Source organism: Chlorocebus sabaeus, chromosome X, assembly GCF_047675955.1.
Source record: "Chlorocebus sabaeus isolate Y175 chromosome X, mChlSab1.0.hap1, whole genome shotgun sequence".
In the NCBI taxonomy this organism is placed as follows: Eukaryota; Metazoa; Chordata; class Mammalia; order Primates; family Cercopithecidae; genus Chlorocebus; species Chlorocebus sabaeus.
In genome coordinates, this window is record NC_132933.1 from 33,241,865 (window position 1) to 33,263,765 (window position 21,901).

The 21,901-nt window shown below is 37.7% G+C and overlaps 1 protein-coding gene across 2 annotated transcripts in view; it reads left to right on the plus strand.

Annotated features, from left to right (window-relative positions):
* The window catches only part of LAMP2 (lysosomal associated membrane protein 2), a 38,281-nt gene extending 17,428 nt beyond the window's left edge, over window positions 1–20,853 (plus strand). The window contains exons 4-9 of one of the 2 annotated variants that reach the window (XM_008019455.3): window positions 2,766–2,924; window positions 3,883–4,067; window positions 5,169–5,291; window positions 8,949–9,012; window positions 9,754–9,918; window positions 20,226–20,853. In XM_008019455.3, coding sequence (XP_008017646.1) covers window positions 2,766–2,924; window positions 3,883–4,067; window positions 5,169–5,291; window positions 8,949–9,012; window positions 9,754–9,918; window positions 20,226–20,365 — 836 coding nt within the window. In that variant the 3' untranslated portion in view covers window positions 20,366–20,853. Of the gene's footprint in view, window positions 1–2,765; window positions 2,925–3,882; window positions 4,068–5,168; window positions 5,292–8,948; window positions 9,013–9,753; window positions 9,919–12,390; window positions 13,843–20,225 lie in introns of those variants that run through there. The other variant, XM_073013425.1, reaches the window with a different exon arrangement.
* The last annotated feature ends 1,048 nt before the right edge of the window (window positions 20,854–21,901 follow it).

A 21,901-nucleotide genomic window follows, 5' to 3' on the forward strand; every position in this document is an offset into this window, starting at 1 on the left:
ACCTTCTGTGTAATAATATTTGAAACTATTGGGAATGCTAAATGGCTTCCTGAAATGGACTATTGATAATTGTTTTTGATACAGTTCAGTGTTTCAAGAATACTAATTTATGGCCGGGCGTGGTGGCTCACACCTATAATCCCAGCACTTTGGAAGGCTGAGGCTTGTGGGTCATTTGAGGTCAGGAGATCGAGACCAGCCTGGCCAACATGGTGAAACCCTGTCTCTACTAAAAATACAAAAATTAGCCGGGTGGTAGTGGTGCATGCCTGTAATCCCAGCTACTTGGAAGGCTAAGGCAGGAGAATTGCTCGAACCCGGGAGGCGGAGGTTGTGGTGAGCCAAGATTGCACCACTGCACTCCAGCCTAGGCGACAGAGGGAAACCCTGTCCCCTACTCCTCCCCCCAAAAATACTAATTTAGGCCAGGTGCAGTGACTCATGCCTGTAATCCCAACACTTAGGAAGGCCAGGCAGATCGCTTGAGCTCAGGAGTGTGAGACCAGCCTGGGCAACATAGTGACACTCTGTCTCAAAAAATAACAATAAAAAACCACTAATTTATTTTTAGGCATGTGATAATTGAAGTAACATTGCAGTTGCTTTATTCTTTTTAAAATTTTTTTCATGATTAAAATATAGAAATGTACTGGCCAGGTGTGGTGCTGGCTCATGCCTGTAATCCCAGCACTTTGGGAGGCCGAGGCAGGCAGATCACCTGAGGTCAGAAGTTCGAGACCAACATGGCGAAACCACATCTCTACTAAAAATACGAAAATTAGCTGGGCGTGGTGGCGTGTGCCTGTAATTCCAGCTACTTGGGAGGTTGAGGCATCGGTTGAACCTAGGAGGTGGAGGTTGCAGTGAGCTCAGATCACGCCACGGCACTCCGGCCTGGGCAACAGAGCAAGACTCCATCTCAAAAAAAAATTATATATATAAGTTACATATATAATAAGGGTTTCTTAAAAGGCCCTGCATATATATATACAAATATTCTATATATATAAAGATTATATATGTATACAGAGAATAATATAGCAGACCCATATGTACCCATTATCCAGAATTCATAAATGCTGTTTTTTTAATGTCTATGTCACTGTTTGATTAAAAAGATAAAATGTTGACGATACAGTTTATATTTCCTTTGTCTTCACTCCCCAGACCCATTTTCTTCCTTGCCTGCTAAGAGGCAGACACTTTCACGAATTTGGGGTATAACCTTCCTGTCTTTATGTTTGTTTTTCACTACATAAGTACATGTTCATAAACAATACATAGTTAAAAAAAGCTATTCATAGTATAACTCCAATATGTCTGCAAGTTGTCTTTTCACTCATTTGTTTTTGAAGTCAGTCTATATACAGCCAGTTCACGTATCTATTCATTTTTGTTAATGGTGAGAAGCAATTCTGGGAAAAATGTTCTAGTTCATTGTTTTTTGTTTGTTTGTTTGTTTGTTTTTGGTTTTGGGTTTTTTTTATTCCTATGGCCATTAGGGGGTGCCAAGGCAGCATTATATGGCTGCTTGCTACATGATGGAGAGGCACAGAAGGCGGCATATATTAAGGACCTTGGATACTTTTCCTTTCTTGCTACTTCTCCAAAAGAAGCCAAACCACTTAGGTGACCATCATCTTTTGAAGTTTCACTATACGCAGGCTAATAAAAACTATACGAAATGGCTGTAACTTACTGCTTTCATATTCTGAAGATTCCCTGAAATTGAATCATCTTTAAATTTAATCCAGGAAGAGGTTCTATAAGCTCATTGGAGTTAATATAACTTACTTGGGACTAGTAAAACGAAAATAAGGATTTACTATACAAATCCATGATTAATCCGTCTCTCTTGCTTCCTTAGTTACAGTCACTAAGTCCTGTTGATTCTACCATAGATAAGTGTTTTCAGTTTGGCTTCTTTGCTCTCTTTCTGCTGCCCCACACCATCTTAGTTTAGGCAACCCTCCCTTACCCTTCACCTTAACCAGACCATCACCCTCTGGTTTCCCTCTTAAGTGGCTTCCCTGAAAAGTTTTCCCCCATGCCTATCCCCTACAAATTTGCTATCTTCCTTAAAATAAATTATGTATGTGTCATTTCCTGCTTTAAAAACGGAAGCTAGCCCTCCACTGCTAAAAAGAAAAGCCCAAACTGGCCTTAGGTCATAGAAGATGCTTCAAAGTATGATTACCTGCAACTTGTCTTTCCTTCTCAACCCCCATTTATTTTTCTTTTTTTCTTTTTTCTTTTTTTTTTTTTTTCTTTTTTGTCTTGAGACAGAGTTCTGCTCTTGTCATCCAGGCTGTAGTGCAATGGGCGATCTCGGCTCACTGCAGCCTCCACCTCCCGGGTTCAAGCGATTCTCCTGCCTTAGCCTCCCAAGTAACTGGGATTACAGGTGCCTGCCACCACACCCAGCTAATTATTGTCTTTTTAGTAGAGACAAGGTTTCACCATGTTGGCCAGGCTAGTCTCAGACTCCTGACCTCAGGAAATCCACCCACCTCAGCCTCCCAAAGTGCTGGGATTATAGGCGTGGGCCACCGTGCCCAGCCCCTAACCCCCATTTCTTCTTCCCCCTTACTCCTTATGTTTTAGCCACAGTGAACTGATCATGCCCTTGAGCATGCTATACCCTTTGTCACTTTAGGCCTGGGGTAGGGCAGGCAGAGAGAAGAAGAAAGCCTATACAAATATATTTACATTATCATTTTTCTCCTACCTTCTTGGAAATAGCCATTGTTAATCTTGTTTTATAGGAATTATTACTGTTGATGAACTTTTGGCCATCAAAATTCCATTGAATGACCTTTTTAGATGCAATAGTTTATCAACTTTGGAAAAGAATGATGTTGTCCAGAACTATTGGGATGTTCTTGTACAAGCTTTTGTCCAAAATGGCACAGTGAGCACAAATGGTGAGTACTTAAAGTATGTATTTCTCTACTTGGATCCTAATTTAAGAGTAGAGTATACCAGGTAGCCTTCATTGAAGTCATTATCTGAAAGCATTTGTGTATTAAGATTTATTCATAGCTTCTACTAGGCTATAAAGTTTTTGTAAATAATAGCAATTCGTATTATTGTGGAACTTACAATTTAAAGTTTTTGATGTACAAGTTGTGGAATGGTCTTTAAAAAGACACTAGCTATACTGTTCTCAACTGATAAAACCTAATCATTGTTTGAACAGCTCCTCGGATAGCTTGATTATCAGCTTTTTTTTTTTTTTAGCAGTTCCAAGACCAAAGCTTAGAAATCAGATGCATGTTCTAATCTTGAATTTTTAAAGTGGATTTTGTAATTTTTATATAGCTTTATGGAAAGGTAATAATTTTTCATTCACCAGTGCTGGAAAACTACTGACACTTCCTAAGAAGAGGTTGAAATGCCTATGATTTACCATAGGGCTAATGCAAATAAATGGTTCATTTGTATTTAAGTCCTTTGATGATTCCTAAGCTTTTTTCTGGTAAACAGTATCCGTCCTTATGGTGGTTGTATGTGGGAATAAATAACCAAAAAATTTAAGACTTAAATCTCTGAATTTCATATCAGGCAGGCAAAGTTCTTTGGGAATAAAAAGATTTAAGGGTCTGAAAAAGATGAGTATGTGGCCATGTGTGAGCTGATAAAGCATATGGATGTGTCCTGAGTTTGTCTGCTGTGTCATAACTCATATAGATAGTCTGTATATGAAGCAGCAGTTTAAGAACCTCTGCCTAATTTAGTTTCACATATACTAACAAGATATTCTCTTCCCCTAATATAACCCTTTTGGACTTCTATTATGAGAAATTTTTTTGGTTTTCCCTGGCCTTATGAATTAAGAAAATGTCCACTTTGGTTTCTTTTGTCCCTTTTTGCTTGTTTTAGAGTTCCTGTGTGATAAAGACAAAACTTCAACAGTGGCACCCACCATACACACCACTGTGCCATCTCCTACTACAACACCTACTCCAAAGGAAAAACCAGAAGCTGGAACCTATTCCGTTAATAATGGCAATGATACTTGTCTGCTGGCTACCATGGGGCTGCAGCTGAACATCACTCAGGATAAGGTATAGGTGTCTATTTTTATCAATACATCCTTTTTGTATTTCATTTCAAATATTCCGTATCCTACCTTCAGCCCAAAGGTAGTAGAATGGTTCAGTTTTTTGTTTTGTTTTGTTTTGTTTTTTTGAGACAGAGTCTCGCCCTGTCGCCCAGGCTGGAGTGCAGTGGCATGATCTTGGCTCACTGCAACCTCCACCTCCAGGGTTTAAGCGATTCTCCTGCCTCAGCCTCCTGAGTAGCTGGGATTACAGGCGTGCACTGCCACGCAAAACTAATTTTTTTGTATTTTTAGTAGAGATGGGGTTTTACCATGCTGGCCAGGCTGGTCTTGAACTCTTGACCTTAAGTGATCCACCCGCCTCGGCCTCCCAAAGTGCTGGAATTACAGGCATGAGCTACTACACCTGGCCTGATTAAGTTTTAAATGGAGATTTTATGTTGGCTTGTTGAACTTTGATTAGTTAGGGGTTACTATAACCATGAAGTGTTAATGTCACTTTCAGGTGTTGTGTTGGCCGGCAGAAAACCTAGCAGTTTAAAGTACTCTTTGGGGTTTAGATTCTATTTGCCATCAGTGGATCAGAGTACAAACAATTGGCCTTTATTTCGGTCAGTTTAAAATATAACTTCTTCACACTTTGATCTGAAATGCAGTGTAGGTTGGCGTACAGGAATGGCACAGCTATCCGTTTCTCCAGCTATTTGATGACTCGGATAGTGTAGATGTGCTCAAGTACATGATGGCACTTCTAGTTGCAATGTTCCACTGAGGCTATAGAGGGAGGGAGTGCCAAGGAACAAATCCGATTTCCAGGATCCTGTGACTTAAACAAGCGAGACAGATGGCTCTTGTGCTCCATAAAAATATGTGTGTTCATTTGGCTCATTACTGTAGAAGCTTTCCTCTTGTTTTTTTTTAAGTCATCTGAGTCATAGCTTGAGGACCCACGCCAACTTTGTTTGAAAGTTAAGACACCATGAATTTAAGTATCCAGACAAAAGATTTTTTGATCTATGCTGCAGTTGGTTTTGGTAGCATATAAGGCTTTGCTGGCCACTTTTATAGCTAACCTGTATATTTTCTCTTTTTTCTTCTCTTGAAGGTTGCTTCAGTTATTAACATCAACCCCAATACAACTCATTCCACAGGCAGCTGCCGTTCTCACACTGCTCTACTTAGGCTGAATAGCAGCACCATTAAGTATCTTGACTTTGTCTTTGCTGTGGTGAGTAACAGATTTTTCTAAAGTTAGGTTCATTCTCTTAGAAACACATCTGAAAGTCTAAATAATTGCATGGGGAGAGGGGGATATTTAGCTTTATTTTCCAGTTCTACAGTACTCAATTATAAAGTGTAGTCCATTCATCCCTCAGAGTCTGTGCAATGGTCTGTGGACTGGACTCTTGCATTAATGTTCACCAAGAGTGGCCATTTTGCCATTATACAGACTCTAGGGTAGGAGCAAGAATTAACTCACATCAAAAAAACACAATTGTCTAATCTATCCATATATAAGTAATTTCCATGATAATTTTTTCTCTGTTATTGGTTAGGTGATGCTCATGTTTTTCTATGATACTATTTTAAGCCATTTGGAGGCTATATTATTTGTAATAGTGTCAGTAATAAAAATAGGTAACATCTATTGAGTACTATGTACAAAGCTCTTTGTAAGTGTGTATATGAATTCATTAAATCAGGACAATTTATAATGGCAGCATTCAGGTTTTTGTTGTTGATCAAGAGCTGAAACCTAAACAGAAGGTTTTGGGTTAAGCATACCTGTTCTGCTTCTTGCTAGCATAAATTAATCATTGGGGACCTTTATTTCCACCTTCTCAGAAGCAATTATTATTCCCATAATTTCTTTGAGGGGATGTATGTGTGAACGTGTTGTGGCAAATGAGACTGGTGGAATAGAAGATAGCTATAAGTGAGGGAAAATGTTGAACCACCAACTATTCTCAAACTAAATATATTGTATAATTAGATAAAAACCAATTCTGCTTTTAAATCAGATTACTGTGTTTGGGGATGGGAAAATAATCTCAACATCTGATATATAAAAAGTAGGTATGTTGTTATTTCGTATGTGAACTTGGTATTTTGAATCTAAAGCACATTTTTCTCTTTAGAACATATGCCGAGTAATTGAGGATTACATTAAATGCTTACATTTTGGAAAGGTTTACGAAAATCTTCCTTTTTCCAGCATTCACATAATTCCTCTGTTAAGTACCATGTGACCAGTGAATTACTATTGAAAATGTCTAATTAAACTTGTCCTCTCCATTATGGTAAAAGCAAGCCTCAGGCACATTCTCTTTTAAAGTTACCTCATAGGGTCTGTGGTCAATAAGAACGAGGAAAGTAGTATTTTGGGTTTATTGCCTTTCAAGTGATTGAGTTTGATCTTTCTAGCTGTGGTAGACTCCTAAAAGGAACGTGATTTCTCTTGACTCTTATATGGCAATGTTTAGTATTTAAGAATTACAATATTTAAGTTACCCAGCAGGCTATTTTAAAATGTAATCCAAAATAGTGACATTTTAATCATGCTACAGGCACTCTGAAAAATCAGAGATACCTGCAATGTCCCCAGAGTTCAGTGGGACCCATTATTGCCTTCAACCCTGTCATGACAGATGCTCCTTAGGAGAATTTATAGAACTTGAGTGCGTTATGTGCAGGCTGCTATGGTGGGTTATGAGGAAGAAAGCCAGTATTCTTAAAGTGCCCACAGTTTAGTCGTAATGGGAGAAATCTACAAATAATTACCATTTTTGTGAAAGGCCTACATGCCATGACAAGGCTTTTGAACTCGATTCTGTGGGCAGTAGACTACTGTGGAAGGTGTATATGAAATGGGATGAGTGCCAGACCAGAGAATTGTACAAAGTGCTGCAGGAGAATGGAGGAGGGAGAGGTTAATTCTGGATGGAGGAGAGTCAGGAAGGTTTAATGGCAGAGATGGCATTTGAGCTGGGCCTTTGAGGATGGGTCAGATTTGTATATAGGGAGATAAGGAGAGTAAGTGGGAAAGTACAGGTTATCCCTGGATAAAGGGCATAATCAAGACCAGCTGGGAGAATGAGGAGTGTTATATGTTTAGTGAAAGTATGGAAAAGTCGTTGGGACAAATTGTGGAGTCTTGAATGCCAAGCCAAGATGTAGCCTAAGTTGAGGAGGGATGTGATGAAGGTGTGAAGTCCTCCTGTATGCTTCCTCCTGAAATTTCTCTCAAGTCTGTCCCCTAGCTTTTAATCCCCATTGCCTTTGCTCTGGGTCCAGTCCACATTACCTCTTGCCTGGACCATTCAAACAGCTCCTGCCTGATTGCTCCTCTTCCTCACCTTCTCCAATGTTCTACATCAATGTAACCTTCCTAAAGCACATCTCTCCATCAATGTTTCTCTCTTTCTTCCCCTTCCCTTCCTTCCCCTCCCCTCCCCTCCCCTCCCCTCCCCTCCCCTCCCCGGACTCTCGCTCTGTTGCCCAGGCTGGAGTGCAGTGGCAAGATCTTGGCTCACTGCAACCTCCGCCTCCTGGATTCAAGTGATTGTCCTGCCTCAGCTTCCCGAATAGCTGGGACTACAGGCACCTGCCACCACGCCTGGCTGATTTTTTGTATTTTTAATAGAGATGGGGTTTCACCATGTTAGCCAGGATGGTCTCGATCTCCTGACCTCGTGATCTGCCCACCTCACAGTGTTTCTCTTTTGCCAACAAAGTAACATCTAAAGTCCATGGCTGGGTAGTTCAAGCCCTCTTTTCTCCCATGCAATGCAGCCTGCATTTTCAGCCTTCACTCCCTCTTTATGAAACTTATGTTTCCTTCAGTTCCTTCAGGGTGCTTCCCTCACCCTGTCCTCTATGCACTTCTTGTGAGGTAAGAGAACATAGTAATAATAATTACATAGACTCTGCAGCCATACTTTTTGAATTTAAATCCCAACTCACTGACTACTAACCGTGTAGCTTTGGGGGAAGTTACCTAACATGTCTGGGCTTCGATTATTCCCCAAATGGGGATGATAACAGCACCTATTGCATAGGAGTGTTGTAATTACTCAGGGAAGCATCATATGTAAAGTTTTAAGAACAGTGCTGGGCACTTAGTAAGTGCTCAAATGCTAGCATAAAAATTTGAGATTATGCTTATTTTCTAACTACTGTTATTTATGCTGTTGCTCTCTCGAATACCCCTTTTCCTGCTTGTTTCCTAAGAGAATCCTGCCCAGTTCAAAATGCCCCGTCACTAAGCTGGCATTACTTTTTCTCCTCCCTTAGTTGGAAGTGATTTCTCTCCTATTTTCATGACTTCTTACTTTCTTTTTTGTAATATGGTTATTTATGTGTTTACCTTGCCTTCCCTGGCAGATTGCTAACAGGGTGAAGGTGGGATTGAAGTGTGGTTCATTTTGGTAGCTCCTGCTGTACTCGCACTCTGAAATTATTAGAATGACTGGCTGATCAGATGAGTACTTCAGAAAGATAATAACAGTGAAAAGGAAAGATTAGGGCTGGAGGGGCTGAAAGGCAGGGAGCCCACTTAAGAGGCTGCTATGATCCAGGCTGGAGGTGGTGAGGTCTCAGCAAGTGACGGGAGGAATAAAATTGAGGCCATAAATCTTCAAGTGTCTGAAGACTACAAGTGTCACATGACTACACCTGTGCTCCAAAAGTTGGAAAGAAAATACAGAGGAAAGGGGTTTCTGTCAGATTATGAGTTCTCTTTTACTTAGTTACAGTTTATTCTACAGCATGGTTTCTTCTTCTGTGTAATAGTGTTAGATTGCTTTTCTTCTGTGGATATTAACTGTATCTGTTATCTGTAGACAGCTGTGATATGTTAATTAACTGGAAGCTCTTTTTCAAACAGAAAAATGAAAACCGATTTTATCTGAAGGAAGTGAACATCAGCATGTATTTGGTTAATGGCTCCGGTAAGCGAAGCATTGGCCTGGGGAAAAAGACTGTGGGTTACCCTGAAGGATTAGAAATTACAGTGGTCTTATTGCCAAATTGCGCCTTATTTAATGAAACAGAAGATGCTATGTAAAAAGTGTGCCTTGATCATACCTTAAAATCAGTAACTTAGAACTATGATGTTCTGTCTTTTTCTGTATCCCATCTTTTCAAAGTATGGTAGATAATAATTAAGGATGTGACTGATTTTTAGACTATAGAAACATCTGTAGAAAGGTAGGGGAACCTAGTGATTGTAAGAATTGCTTTTTGTGGGTTGATCTTGTCCCCCAGGCTCCTGTGCTTCACTGAAAAACCCTGAGGACTGTTCCTTTTTTTTTTTTTTTTTTTTTTTTTTCCCTTTTTTTTGAGACAGAGTCTCACTCTGTGCCCAGGCTAGACTGCAGGGGCGTGACCACAGCTCAATCCCAGGTTCAAGCCAACCACCCACCTTAGCCTCCCAAGTAGCTGGGACTACAGCTGTGTACCATCATGCCCAGTTAATTTTTTTTTTTTTTTTTGGTTTTTTGTATTTTTTGTAGAGACAGGGTTTCGCCATGTTTCCCAGGCTGGTCTTGATCTCCTGGACTCACGTGATCTGCCCACCTTGGCTTCCCAAAGTGCTGGAATTACAGGCGTGAGCCACTGTGCCTGGCCAACTTTCCCATTTTTGATGTTGATAGGATAAGAAGTTACTAACCTGTTTCTTTTCTTTGAAGTTTTCAGCATTGCAAATAACAATCTCAGCTACTGGGATGCCCCCCTGGGAAGTTCTTATATGTGCAACAAAGAGCAGACTGTTTCAGTGTCTGGAGCATTTCAGATAAATACCTTTGATCTAAGGGTTCAGCCTTTCAATGTGACACAAGGAAAGTATTCTACAGGTAAGAATCAAGCAAACTTCATTAATAATTTATGTTCTTATGTTGACTGATAGGTGGCTTTTCCTTTGAATCACAGACATTTAAACGTTGAAATAGAGGAATATGAATTCACCAGAGGTCTCATAGCCTTGAGCAAATTGTGCATCTCTATATTTGGCTCCTCATTTTGCTCAACCGAGATGTTTTTGTGATCTTAAAATCATTTGCAAAAAAGTTCTTAAAGCTAAAAACTGATAGAAGCTTTAAGTGAGCTTTATTTGAGGTATGGGTTTTAGTTTGTAGAGAAGATGGCACTTGGGAGCGGCAGCTTTGAGCATGTTGCATCTGCTTCCTGAGGCCGTCTTCTCACTGGAAACATTTTCATACCTGAATGAAAGCAGTTTGGTCTGATTTTGTTAAGACAAAAGATAAAAGAGTGGTAGCAAAACCTCAAATATCATGAACTATGTTTTTACAAGCCAAAACGATCTGGAGAGTTTTCAAAGCATGTGCCAGTGTGAATGAGGCTTTTTGAAGATCACTCAGGGCTAATGGTAGTATTTATTAGATTTTTAATGAAACCCTTGTGAAGGGTTCATTATAATGTGTTCATACGAATATGAAAGACATATTTGGCACTATAAGATTAAAATTTGCATGAAGAAAAAAAGCACGTAAAATTCCTTAATTGACTTGTCCTTTTAAGCCCATTACCTAAAATTGGGGGTTTGTGGATCACAACTCTGTTGAGCAGAGCTATTCCAGTCATCCACATCCTTTTCAACCCTTAATTCTATGGTTTGGAAGGAAATGTGGAAGCTGTGTTTAGAAGCGAATATACTGTGAGCCATTCGACTGCTTTTGCAGTGGTGTTGCATACCTAGTCTGACTTGGTTAGGCCACAATAAATTGGGCTCTCCACCCTACCATTCTTGTGGTTAAAGACATTAGTTACACTTTAAAAATATTTTCAAGTATTCATTTTCCCTTTTGCCTGTTTTGCTTATGCACTTCAATTATTTTGATCCTTTACTAGCTTTATTTTTGGACTTTTTATTTGGCTCCTCTTCATTACTCCCCTAATTTTAAGACCAGATTTGTGTTTACAGTTTAAAATCATTTGCAGTATTAGTATCATCACTTCAAGATGGTTTATCTAGTCAACTGTAATAGAGATGAGCTATGCTCTTTCTCTCACTTTGAAACTTTGGTTTTTATGTATGTAGAATTAAAAATATCACCCAAAGAGATATACAACATTTAATACTAATATTGAATGTATAATCTATTCGTGGAACTAGGTTCTTGGCTGTGGGTACCTATAAATACAACACATAGGTAATATTTGACTGTAAGGGAAGGAAATAGAATTGCAATAAGGCAGAAGAGTGTTGATTGGATTTTACTGGATCAGACCACTTTCTAGAAATAGAAAAAAATAGCCCCTTTAGGCTGCCAACCCTGACCAGATAAGAAATGCAGTAAGCACACTCAAATTAGTAAGAGGTCCCAGTTTCTTGACTTTGCAGCCACTAAAATTGTATGTTCTAAGTCACGATCTGCAAACTTTAAAGTTCCAAACAGTAAGTGTTTTAGGCTTTGGGGCCATATGGTCTCTGTCACAACTATTCAACTCTGCTATTGTAGTACGAAAACAGCAACACATAAACAGATGATGGGCTGGGTTCCAATAAAACCTTATTTATGGACACTGGAATTTGAATTTTATATGCTCTCATGAGTCACAAAATATTTTTTTCAACCGTTTAAAAATGTAAAAGCCCTTTTTAGCTCTTGAACCAGATTTGGCCCATGGGCTACAGCTTGCTGACCCCTGACTCTAAAGGGACTCCAGAGCCAGCCGGGCTATTCTCATCACATGATACCTTCCTAATCCTGTTTCTACTTTCCCAAAAGACATTCATGCTACCACTGAGAGGCTAATCTGGCTATGTAAAAGTGGGCTAGATTAGCTCCCTTAATTTCTGATAAAGTAATACTCCTATTTTGGAAAGGACTTGGAATATAAACAAACATATATGTGTGTATATATGTATATGCAAACATATATATCATGTATATAATGTGTGCATTATATATCATGTATATAATTGCATTATATATCATGTATATAATGTGTGCATTATATATGTATATAATGTGTGCATTATATATCATGTGTAATGTGTGCATTATATATATCATGATATATATATTATGATATGAGCTGTGTTTATAGATGTAAATGAATATGCGTGTATTCATATATATGAATATCTACATATATACACATAAACAAATGAAAGAACAAAGTCTTAGAATTTTAATTCTAGAACAGTTCTCCATTTTCTATAGCTTTATCATAAAAATATACCTGTCTTAGTTACTTGAAGTTGATCTTGTAAGAACATTTCTGACTTTTAAATCAACATCTTTTACTTTAGGACATTCTTTTGTGATTATACTCATTATTTGTTACACACTTTTTCTCACCTACAGCCCAAGAGTGTTCGCTGGATGATGACACCATTCTAATCCCAATTATAGTTGGTGCTGGTCTTTCAGGCTTGATTATCGTTATAGTGATTGCTTACGTAATTGGCAGAAGAAAAAGTTATGCTGGATATCAGACTCTGTAACACTAATCAATACGTGATCTCTGTTACAAAAGAAAAAAGCAAGTACAAGTTCCAACATGCAATACTGGTCAATTTAAGGTATATTTAGTTGCAGTCCGGCTCTTTAGAATGGGTGGTGTGGGGGATTTCAAACTTAAACAAAAAACTATCAACTACAAATCAGTTGCCTGACTTTGGTTTCTCCAACCAAGCAATTTAAAACTTATTTTTACAACAAAAGATGTGCAAAATCACTGAATTATAGGTTCTGTTTTACTGTCTTGAATTAGTATTTCAGTGTTTTCATTTTAGACATTCAGACTAAAAATACACAGTTTAGAAAAAACAATTTTTGAAAAAGAGATTTTTTTTTTTCCCTGCATGTAGTTGAGTTGGAACAACATGTTCTACAGTGGATTTGTACTTGCTCCTTTTGCTCTTTTTTTTGTGATTTTTGTTTGCAGGTTAACTTAGCTACTTTGGCATTGCTGCATATTTGACCTATGAGAGATATATTAGTAGATTTGAACAGGGGCTGGTATTATTATGTTCTTAGCAATAAATGCTTTTCTAATGCTTTTTGAATATATTTGTATTTATGTGGCTGCAATGACAAAAGATACAAAAGCTTTTTAAAATTTAGAGTAGGTATTAATCTTATTGTTTAATCCTTTTTTTAAAAAACTGGATATTTCAATCTTTTAAATTGCAAGATACAAAGACTATTCCAACAGGGCATTTCAATCCATTTTTTAGGTGCTTTAGAGATAATTGCTTGCCAGTGCCAATTGAGGGCATTAGTACTTTGTGCTCATAAATTGGCCTCTGTATGCAGTACTTAAATTAATGCAGATTTCTCTTTAGCCTTCCAATATTTCTTGTTGGTAGTGATGTATTTTATTATTTTCTTTTTCTTAAGAAATGCCAGTGTGTCCTAGAACCTAGATAACGAAGTGCACTTACACTTATAAAATAACTTGCATCTAGGCTGGGCGTGGCAGCTCATGCCTGTAATCCCAGCACTTTGGGAGGCCGAGGCGGGTGGATCACTTGAGGCCAGGAGTTTGAGACCAGCCTGGCCAACATGGTGAAACCCCGTCTCTGTTAAAAATACAAAAAATTAGCTGGGCGTTGTGGCAGGTGCCTGTAAACCCAGCTACTCGGAAGGCTGAGGCAGGAGAATCGCTTGAACCCGGGAGGCAGAGGTTGCGGTGAGCTGAGATCGCACCATTGCACTCCAGCCTGGGCAACAAAAGCAAAACTCCGTCTCAAAAAAAAAAAAAAAAGTGAAAAAACAACAAAAAAAAAACTTGCATCTAACCCAAAAGTCTTGGTCTTCTCTTAATCCATTAAAAAGTTGTTCTTTGTTTCCAGCTTGCATTGATTGCTACAACAGTACTAATTTGGCTTTCACATTTAAATGGTTCTGTGCTAATCAAAACTTTCATTGTTATTATTCGTTATGGTAGAATCATTATTAATTCATGTGCTTTGTGTTCAGTTTTGTGCTCTGAGAGATGCACCAATTGTCAAATTACCGTGCACCACCTAATGTTTATAGGAGAAAGCAAAATACATCAGCTTGATAGTTAACACATCAAATATTTCTTGCTGCTTCTGGGAGAACTTCTTTGGTGTGTGTTGGAATGGCAGAGCAAATATTAAAATTGTTAATATGCAGCCATATATGGAAGGTTCTTTTGGTTTTTTGTTTTTTGTTTTTTTTTGGTGGGGGAATTATGTGCCTCCCATTCACTAGAAAATGAGAAAATGTTTGGGTTCCGAAGTATTGATATTGAATGGATCAATACACACACACAGACATACATACATATATATATATATATATATATATATATATGCACACATATATAGGCAGTTGCATGCTAGCATGTGTATTTTTATAACAATATAACTGAGTTATATTGGAATTACAAATATTTTCTGTCACTTAAATTTGCCCTTTATTTAGCCTGAAAACCTTTATGGCTCAAGATCAGATTCCTGACTAACCCCTGTCTTAGAGCTACAGCGAGCTGCATTACCAGCTTAAAACACTTCTTAAAGATTAAATATAGATGTGATTTTTCAAAATCATATTTTATTTAAACTGTGTTTTAGTGTAAAATTGTTAACCTTATAAGATGGATAATGCGTATAAGAATGTAGGCCTTAACTATTTCACATGAGTCAAAACAAAGCAGCTTTAAAAAAATAATTGGAAGCACAAGTGTGTGGCACTGACTGAATGCTGTTAATATTTCTAAAAGTTTCTACATTCAGATTATATGCCTGATTCATAGTAAAATACCTCTAATAAATACTGTTTTATAGAAAACCTGACTTCAGTGAATATTTTTGTATTTTACACGGGCCAGTTTATACACTGCTATTTACACTATTATTTCCTATAGCTACGTGTTCTTTGTACCTTTTGTAGTTTTATTTGTATTACTGGATTCATACCTTGATGGTAACCCTCTATTTGGTTTTGGGTGTTTTTCATGTTTTAGCATTTGTGTAAAGAAACTGGTCCATGTAAATACTTTCCATGTTTTCTTCCTCAAATGTTTAAACCACTAGTTGATGTATGGTATCTTTAGATATTTGCCTGTCTGTTTACTCAAAATTGCTTCTAAAACAATAAAGATTCTTTTATTTCTTAAGGCAATTTGCTCACATTTTTTCCCGTTGGTTAAAGTCAAAATTTTGTATGCTACATAATGGCAATTTCTTTCAAATGGAAAAACTTTGGAAATGTTTAGAAGTAGAACTAAATTATTTGCAAAATGTTCTGATGTTCTGTCTGTATATTACTATCTGGATGAATGGTCCCATACATAAGCCTCGACTGATGGTAGGCAGGCTACAGAATAAAATTCACTTGGGAAGCGTTTTATAAAATATAAAAATAGATTCCAGGCTCCATCCCTAGAGGATTTAACGTAGTAGGTCTAATGAGGAGAGAGAGAGAGAGAGTGTGTGTGTGTGTGTGCGTGTGTGTGTGTAAGCTCCCCTGCTGAACCTGATGCATAGTCAGTTAGGGAACCAGTGATCTAGAATAGTTATTTCATCATAAAAGCTTCAGAGTATCTCTCTGTACATTTTTCTCAATTCCTAAGTTGAGGTTGATATTTAATATCTCTACATAGTAGCTTTACATTGCAGCCATACATATTGAGCTATTGATCTGAACCAACGTAGGATTGTGTCCAGTCTCTCTCTTACTTAGATCACCCTAAAATACTTGAGCCTTCCAGTTTCCATATACAAATAGTTTCCTAAGTTTCCTAGTCACCTTACTATATCACATAAGAAAACTTAGCAATATAGGTGGTAACTTTTCTCTGAATTACCCAGTTAAGCCATGTGAACGCCAGTTAGTCATCACGGCTGCAAACTCTGCAGTTAACTACCATTGTCTTTGGCCAAGTTGTTTAACTTCTAGTGTCTCAATTTCTTCATCCAGTGGGTGGGGACTTTAAAATCCTGCTACTCATTTCTTTGAATGATAATTTGCATTTCAGAGGAATGCATCTTAGTATTTCATACATCTTAGTATTTTAGAAGGAATCTGATAGGAAGCTACTTGTTACGTATCAAGAACATACTGTAAGTTCAGTGTAAAATGTACCACTTAAGTTTCCTGCAGTTTTTCAGTAGGAATTCTTATAAGACTCAGACATTTTTAAGATTATAGTATTTCATCTGTTTATTTAGATAGATCATGTTAACTTGTCTTGGGCTCATCTTCCACCCATCTCCTTTTCTTTTACCCTGGTAGCTAACTTTCTGCGTTAATAATTACCATTTCTTCTCCTTGAAACTGGTATACATTTTCATGAATGATACTGAGTAGCTTCACAAATCTTTTCAGATGCATGTGATTTACTTAACACAGTTTGATTATAGATATAAAATGTATATAACAAATAAGATGTCACCTAAGAATGTGCTTCTTAATGTTGATTCTTCCAAAAAGAAGTTTTGACTCAATTGTTTTTTTGTTTGTTTGTTTTGTTTTGTTTTGTTTGAGATGGAGTCTCGCTCTATTGCCCTGGCTGGAGAGTGTGTGTAGTGGTGCGATCTCAGCTCACTGCAACCTCCGCCTCCCAGGTTCAAGCAATTCTTGTGCCTCAGCCTCCCAAGTAGCTGGGATTACAGACAAGTGCCACCATACCTGGCTACCTTTTGTATTTTTTTAGTAGAGATGGGGTTTTGCCATGTTGGCTAGGCTGGTCTCGAATTCCTGACCTCAAGTGATCCGCCTGCCTCGGCCTCCTGAAGTGCTGGGATTATAGGCGTGAGCCACTGTGCCTGGCCTCAATTGGTTTTTAAGAGAAATTGTACTAGTTTTTGTTGTATACCTCAGCTTTCCAGTTCTTGTGTTGAAAATTGTATTTGAAAAATATCTGAACTGGTAGAAAATTGAAGATTAACAGCATTTTTAATCTACATGAAACTTCTTATTGAAATTTTAGTGGCCATGGAACTTTTTAAACTTTAAAAATCTTTATTGCTTCTGTGGCTATTAAATTCTTCTGCAAATACACTTTTCTTTTCCCCAGAAGCATTTTCAATATAGTGTTAAGTATACATTAGGCAAGTAGATAGGTCAAAATGACTTATAGGATAAGACTTTCTTTTCTTCAGAATGTGATCCCATTAAAGTTACTGTTTTACCAAAATTTTTTCCATTAACTAAAGAATTTTTAAAGGTTGAATTCATACAATCAATAGTTATTATAAATTAATATTTCACATACTAATTGAGAGCATTTTAAGTAAGTGACAGTATCTAGAAAGATCTTTGTATTAGCGGAATTGCCTTTTTGAGCTACTCTGGGAATATTTGTCTTACATGAAAGCCTTATTGGCAGTATTTATGAAAGTCGTTTCAGTACTAGGTCAAATACCCAATTTGGGAAAGAGAGAACTATGAGTCTGTTGCCAGAATAAGAAATTAATCTACTAATGAATCTTTTAAAAACCAAGTTATATTAAACCCACGGCATAATACTTTATGGTACATGTCACCTAATAGTTTATGGGCTGGGTGGTAATTTGGGAAATTGTAGGGGAGGTGCTAACTGGGGACTCTTAACACCATCTATTCACAGGTCACATCTAGCAACCTCAGCTATCTGGATTCTTAACAGAACCAAGAAGCAAGTAAAAAAAATAATTGAACTGGCAGCCAAAGTCAATGTCAGAAAAGTTCATAAACTCCAGGGTTGCATTTTGTTCCTAGTTATTGCCCCAGAGGCTAGTAGGGGGTGGGTGGAAAGCTTGGCACATTTCTTGAATGCAAGCACAATCACAATTGCCATGCAGCCTATTTGTCCTATCTTTGATACAATTCTAATAAGCTTAGTTATCTGATTTATCAGTCCCTAATAGACTACAAGCTAGGCAGAGAACTAGGGCAACAAGACACAGGAAATGGGAAATAGAAGTAGCAGTTAACATCCTTCCTGCAAGTGTATCCATCTGTATCATTCCTTCCTCCTCTCCAGTCTCAGAGTAGATTTTCTTTTCCTGGTTAAACTGAGGCAAACAGTTATGTCATCAAGGCCCATTTATATCTCTTTTTCCATTACTGAGTGACCCCCGATTGTTATGTATTGAGTTCTTATGTCTTATGCTTTTGGAATCCCATTTCTCTTGCCTTGTAGGAGAACTTGTACCAAAGCATCTTCTGTCGATTGCTAGTAGCTCTTTCCCCCATCCTATTTAAGTTCTTCTAACCTGAAGCTATCCTTTCTTATCCCTATGTCCCCCTTCTAATTACCTCCCTTTTGTCCTGTCTTAATCATTCCAAACTTCTCAAAATGAGTATTGTATTCGTTACCCTGCCCAAGTTCTTGATGTCCTAACCAATCCCTTCCCATTCCCTCTTAAACCTGCAGCAATTCTACTCATATCTCCCACCCTTCATATTGCTAGAGGCAATGGACATGTTTCAAAGCTCTCTAATATTATTTGCTGTCTTTCCGCCCTAATTGAAACTTTCCATCCTAGGCTTCTCTGGTGCCATTTTCTACCTGCCCTTTTACATCTTTTTCCTACTCCATTGTCTATTCCACAGGTATTGGTGTTCCCAAGGGTTTTTGTCTCTGGTCCTCTTTTTATTCTACTTCCCCTTACTGAGAAATGTTCTTGCCTCATGTTTTAACTACCACTTAGGTTCATATAGCCACTTGGTCACGACATAGTCTTTTTTTTTTTTTTTTTTTTTTTTTTTTTTGAGATGGGTTCTCGATATGTTGCCCAGGCTGGTCTTAAACTCCTGAGCTCAAACAATTCTCCCATCTCAGCTTCCCAAGTAGCTAGGACTATAGGTGTAAGCCACCGTGCTCAACTAAGGACACGGGTATCTTAAACTCACATATCCAAAACTGAGCATCTCTCTCTTCCACGTATCCTTTTCGCCCCCTGTTCCATATAACTACAAAAAACTGAAATGCATATATTCTTCCTCTTTTATAGACTAGCACCAGCATCTACATAATCAGTCAAGTGTGGAATTGGAAACCATTCTATTATCTCCTCCTCCTACATCCCCTACATCCATTTGGCCAATTTTGCCTTCTAATTTGATCTCCAGTCTGTACCTTCTGCTTTTCTTCTGCACCTCATTAATCCAGCTCAGGACAATATTATTGGTTACCTGGACTCTAGTGATAGAGATGCCCCCTACCTTACTACCTCCATCTGCCATAACTTCTGAAATGAAATCCTGCTTAATATCCTGCTGCTGAATTTTTTTTTTTCCATCAGGATAAGGCCAAACTACCTAAGAGCATATAGGACCTTTGTGACCTGGGTCCCTGTACACTTTTTCTGCCTTCTGTCCAGCCAAAATACCTTTGATCCATTGTTCTAGCTATGCCAGCCTGCTTGCGTTTCCCTTGAAGTGCTGTGTCTTTTTACTCTCCATATTTTTGTCTGTGCTATTTCTTATACCTGGAATGCCCTTCCCCCATTACTTGCATCGTTAATTCCTATTCATCCTTAAAATCTCAGCTGAAGTGTCACCTTTTTAAAGTGTGTCTTATGTAATAAGGCTGAGCTTGAGTGTGCCTCTGAAATTTTTCCATGGCACTTTGTGTTGCCTGCTCCTACCACAACACATTTTGAAATTACAACCACTGATTTTTCTTGTCTGATTCTCACACTAGGACTGAGCATCTTGAGGCAAACAGTTATGTCATCAGGGCCCGCTTATATCTCTTTTCCCATTAGTAAATGACCCCAGATTGTAATGTATTGAGTTCTTATGTCTGCTTTGTATAGTTGTTCATTCAGTGAGTTAATATTTAACAATCTGCAATATTTGAAGCACTGTGCTTCTTCAACATCGTAACAGTTTGCCTCTGAAAGCTCACGGTCTGATCATCAAGGCGAGGCTAATTATATTTGTTTATTATGTTCTGTTTAAGAAATCTGGGAAGTATGTGACCATGTTGTACATTTTTCATCCAAAATGAGTGCATTTTTACTTGGTACTAAAAAGTGTATTATTTGGTTATTTGGGAAATCACTTTTGTGGAACATCTCATTTGCTGATAATGAATGCCAATGACTTGTTACCTTGGTATAAAAAAAACAAAATATGTGTGTTAGGAAGTACTGTCATTTTACTCAAAATACACAGATTTGAAAGTTTGTCACTGTTTCTGTTCTCAATTGTCCTTTCTCCACATCTAGCTCAAGACTGCAGTGCAGATGACGACAACTTCCTTGTGCCCATAGCAGTGGGAGCAGCCTTGGCAGGAGTACTTATTCTAGTGTTGCTGGCTTATTTTATTGGTCTCAAGCACCATCATGCTGGATATGAGCAATTTTAGAATCTGCAACCTGATTGATTATATAAAAATACATGCAAATAACAAGGTTTTCTTACCTCTCAGTTGTTGAAACACTTTGCTTCTTAAAATTGATATGTTGAAACTTTAATTATTTTATCAATCCCAGCATTTTGATATCAGTCTTTATTAATAAAACCTGTTCTCTTTAATCAGCTTAAAATCCAAAGTGTCATATTTACTGGTCCTGGAGACAAACTTGTTCAAAGGAACCTCGATGTGCAATGTTTTAAAGTCTATCTTAAGAAGCCTTGGCCAAATTTTGATCCTAACTTTGAAGTATACATTGAACTTATTAACATGGCCATTATAAGAATAAAATATATAGTTGTGTCTTAATGGAATTAATAAATATCATTTCACGACTGGTATTCTGTTTCAGTGTATAAGGGCTATAGTGATTTAAACTCATCAATGTGCCTTTGTATAAAGTTCATTAAATAAATGTTGATGTGGTATAAATGCCATCAGATGTGCTTAAACTTGGTTTTCAGCTGAATAAAGTAGAGAATGTCCTCAGGACCATCAGCATTTTAAAGGTTATGTGACTTCTGCTGATTTCTCTGAGTTTAAGTTAAGCATGAAGTTAGTACCTCAGGCTTGTGATTTTTTCACTAGGGATGATACAGACCCAAGAGGCTACAACAGAACTTAAACTGGCTTCATAATTAGAGTTTTTAAGAGAATTGTTTGTTTTTCAGCAATATAGACTGAAAAGATTCAAGCATATTTAACCACTTGCTTTTTTGTTTCTTGTTTTGTTCTTCTTTGGATGCCTGATTAGTATTGAAAGATAGAAATATTCTATGAACTAATTAGGACAGATTGTGTTGTGTTTCTCTACCTCATCTTGTTGATCTCTGGAGCATTAAAATCTATTTAGTGTTGTCATCAGAGTGGTACTTATGAAATGTAAGCTAACAGCAATCTCAGAAGGGAGGCAGTGAAGCAATAGCAACTAGGCTCTTGTTTCTTCAAGATGGCCCCTGTGGGACAGTGCATAGATAGGGTTGTAAAGAGAAGCTGTTGGCATTAAAATGAACTAGATAATCAGCCCTTGTTGAAGCATATTCCGTGGTATAAGAGTAGCACAGATATGAAACATAGATAAAGAAGGAAGATTAATAGACTAGAAGACTTTCGCGTTGAAGTATTATTAACCCATTGTATGTATATATGGGCATGATCAGAGTTTCTATAACTTCTGTACAGCGTATCTTGTTACCCAGCTCTCAGTCTTTGAGAGCTTTCAGTAAAATATAGTAAGTTCTTTCAACATAGGCTAATGTGTGGTTACTGAAATGAGTGTTATGTACTCAGAACCGTAGCAACATTTTTATGAATGACAAAAGTACAAGAGGAGGAAAAGTTAAAATTAGAAGAAAAGTACAAGTCATTGCTTAATCATAAATCACACCAGATAACACATTTTGTTAATTTCATTAGCTATTACTGGAAATGACCTTAACGATTATTTACAGAAAGGGGAGTGAAATTCATTGAGGTTCCATATCAAGT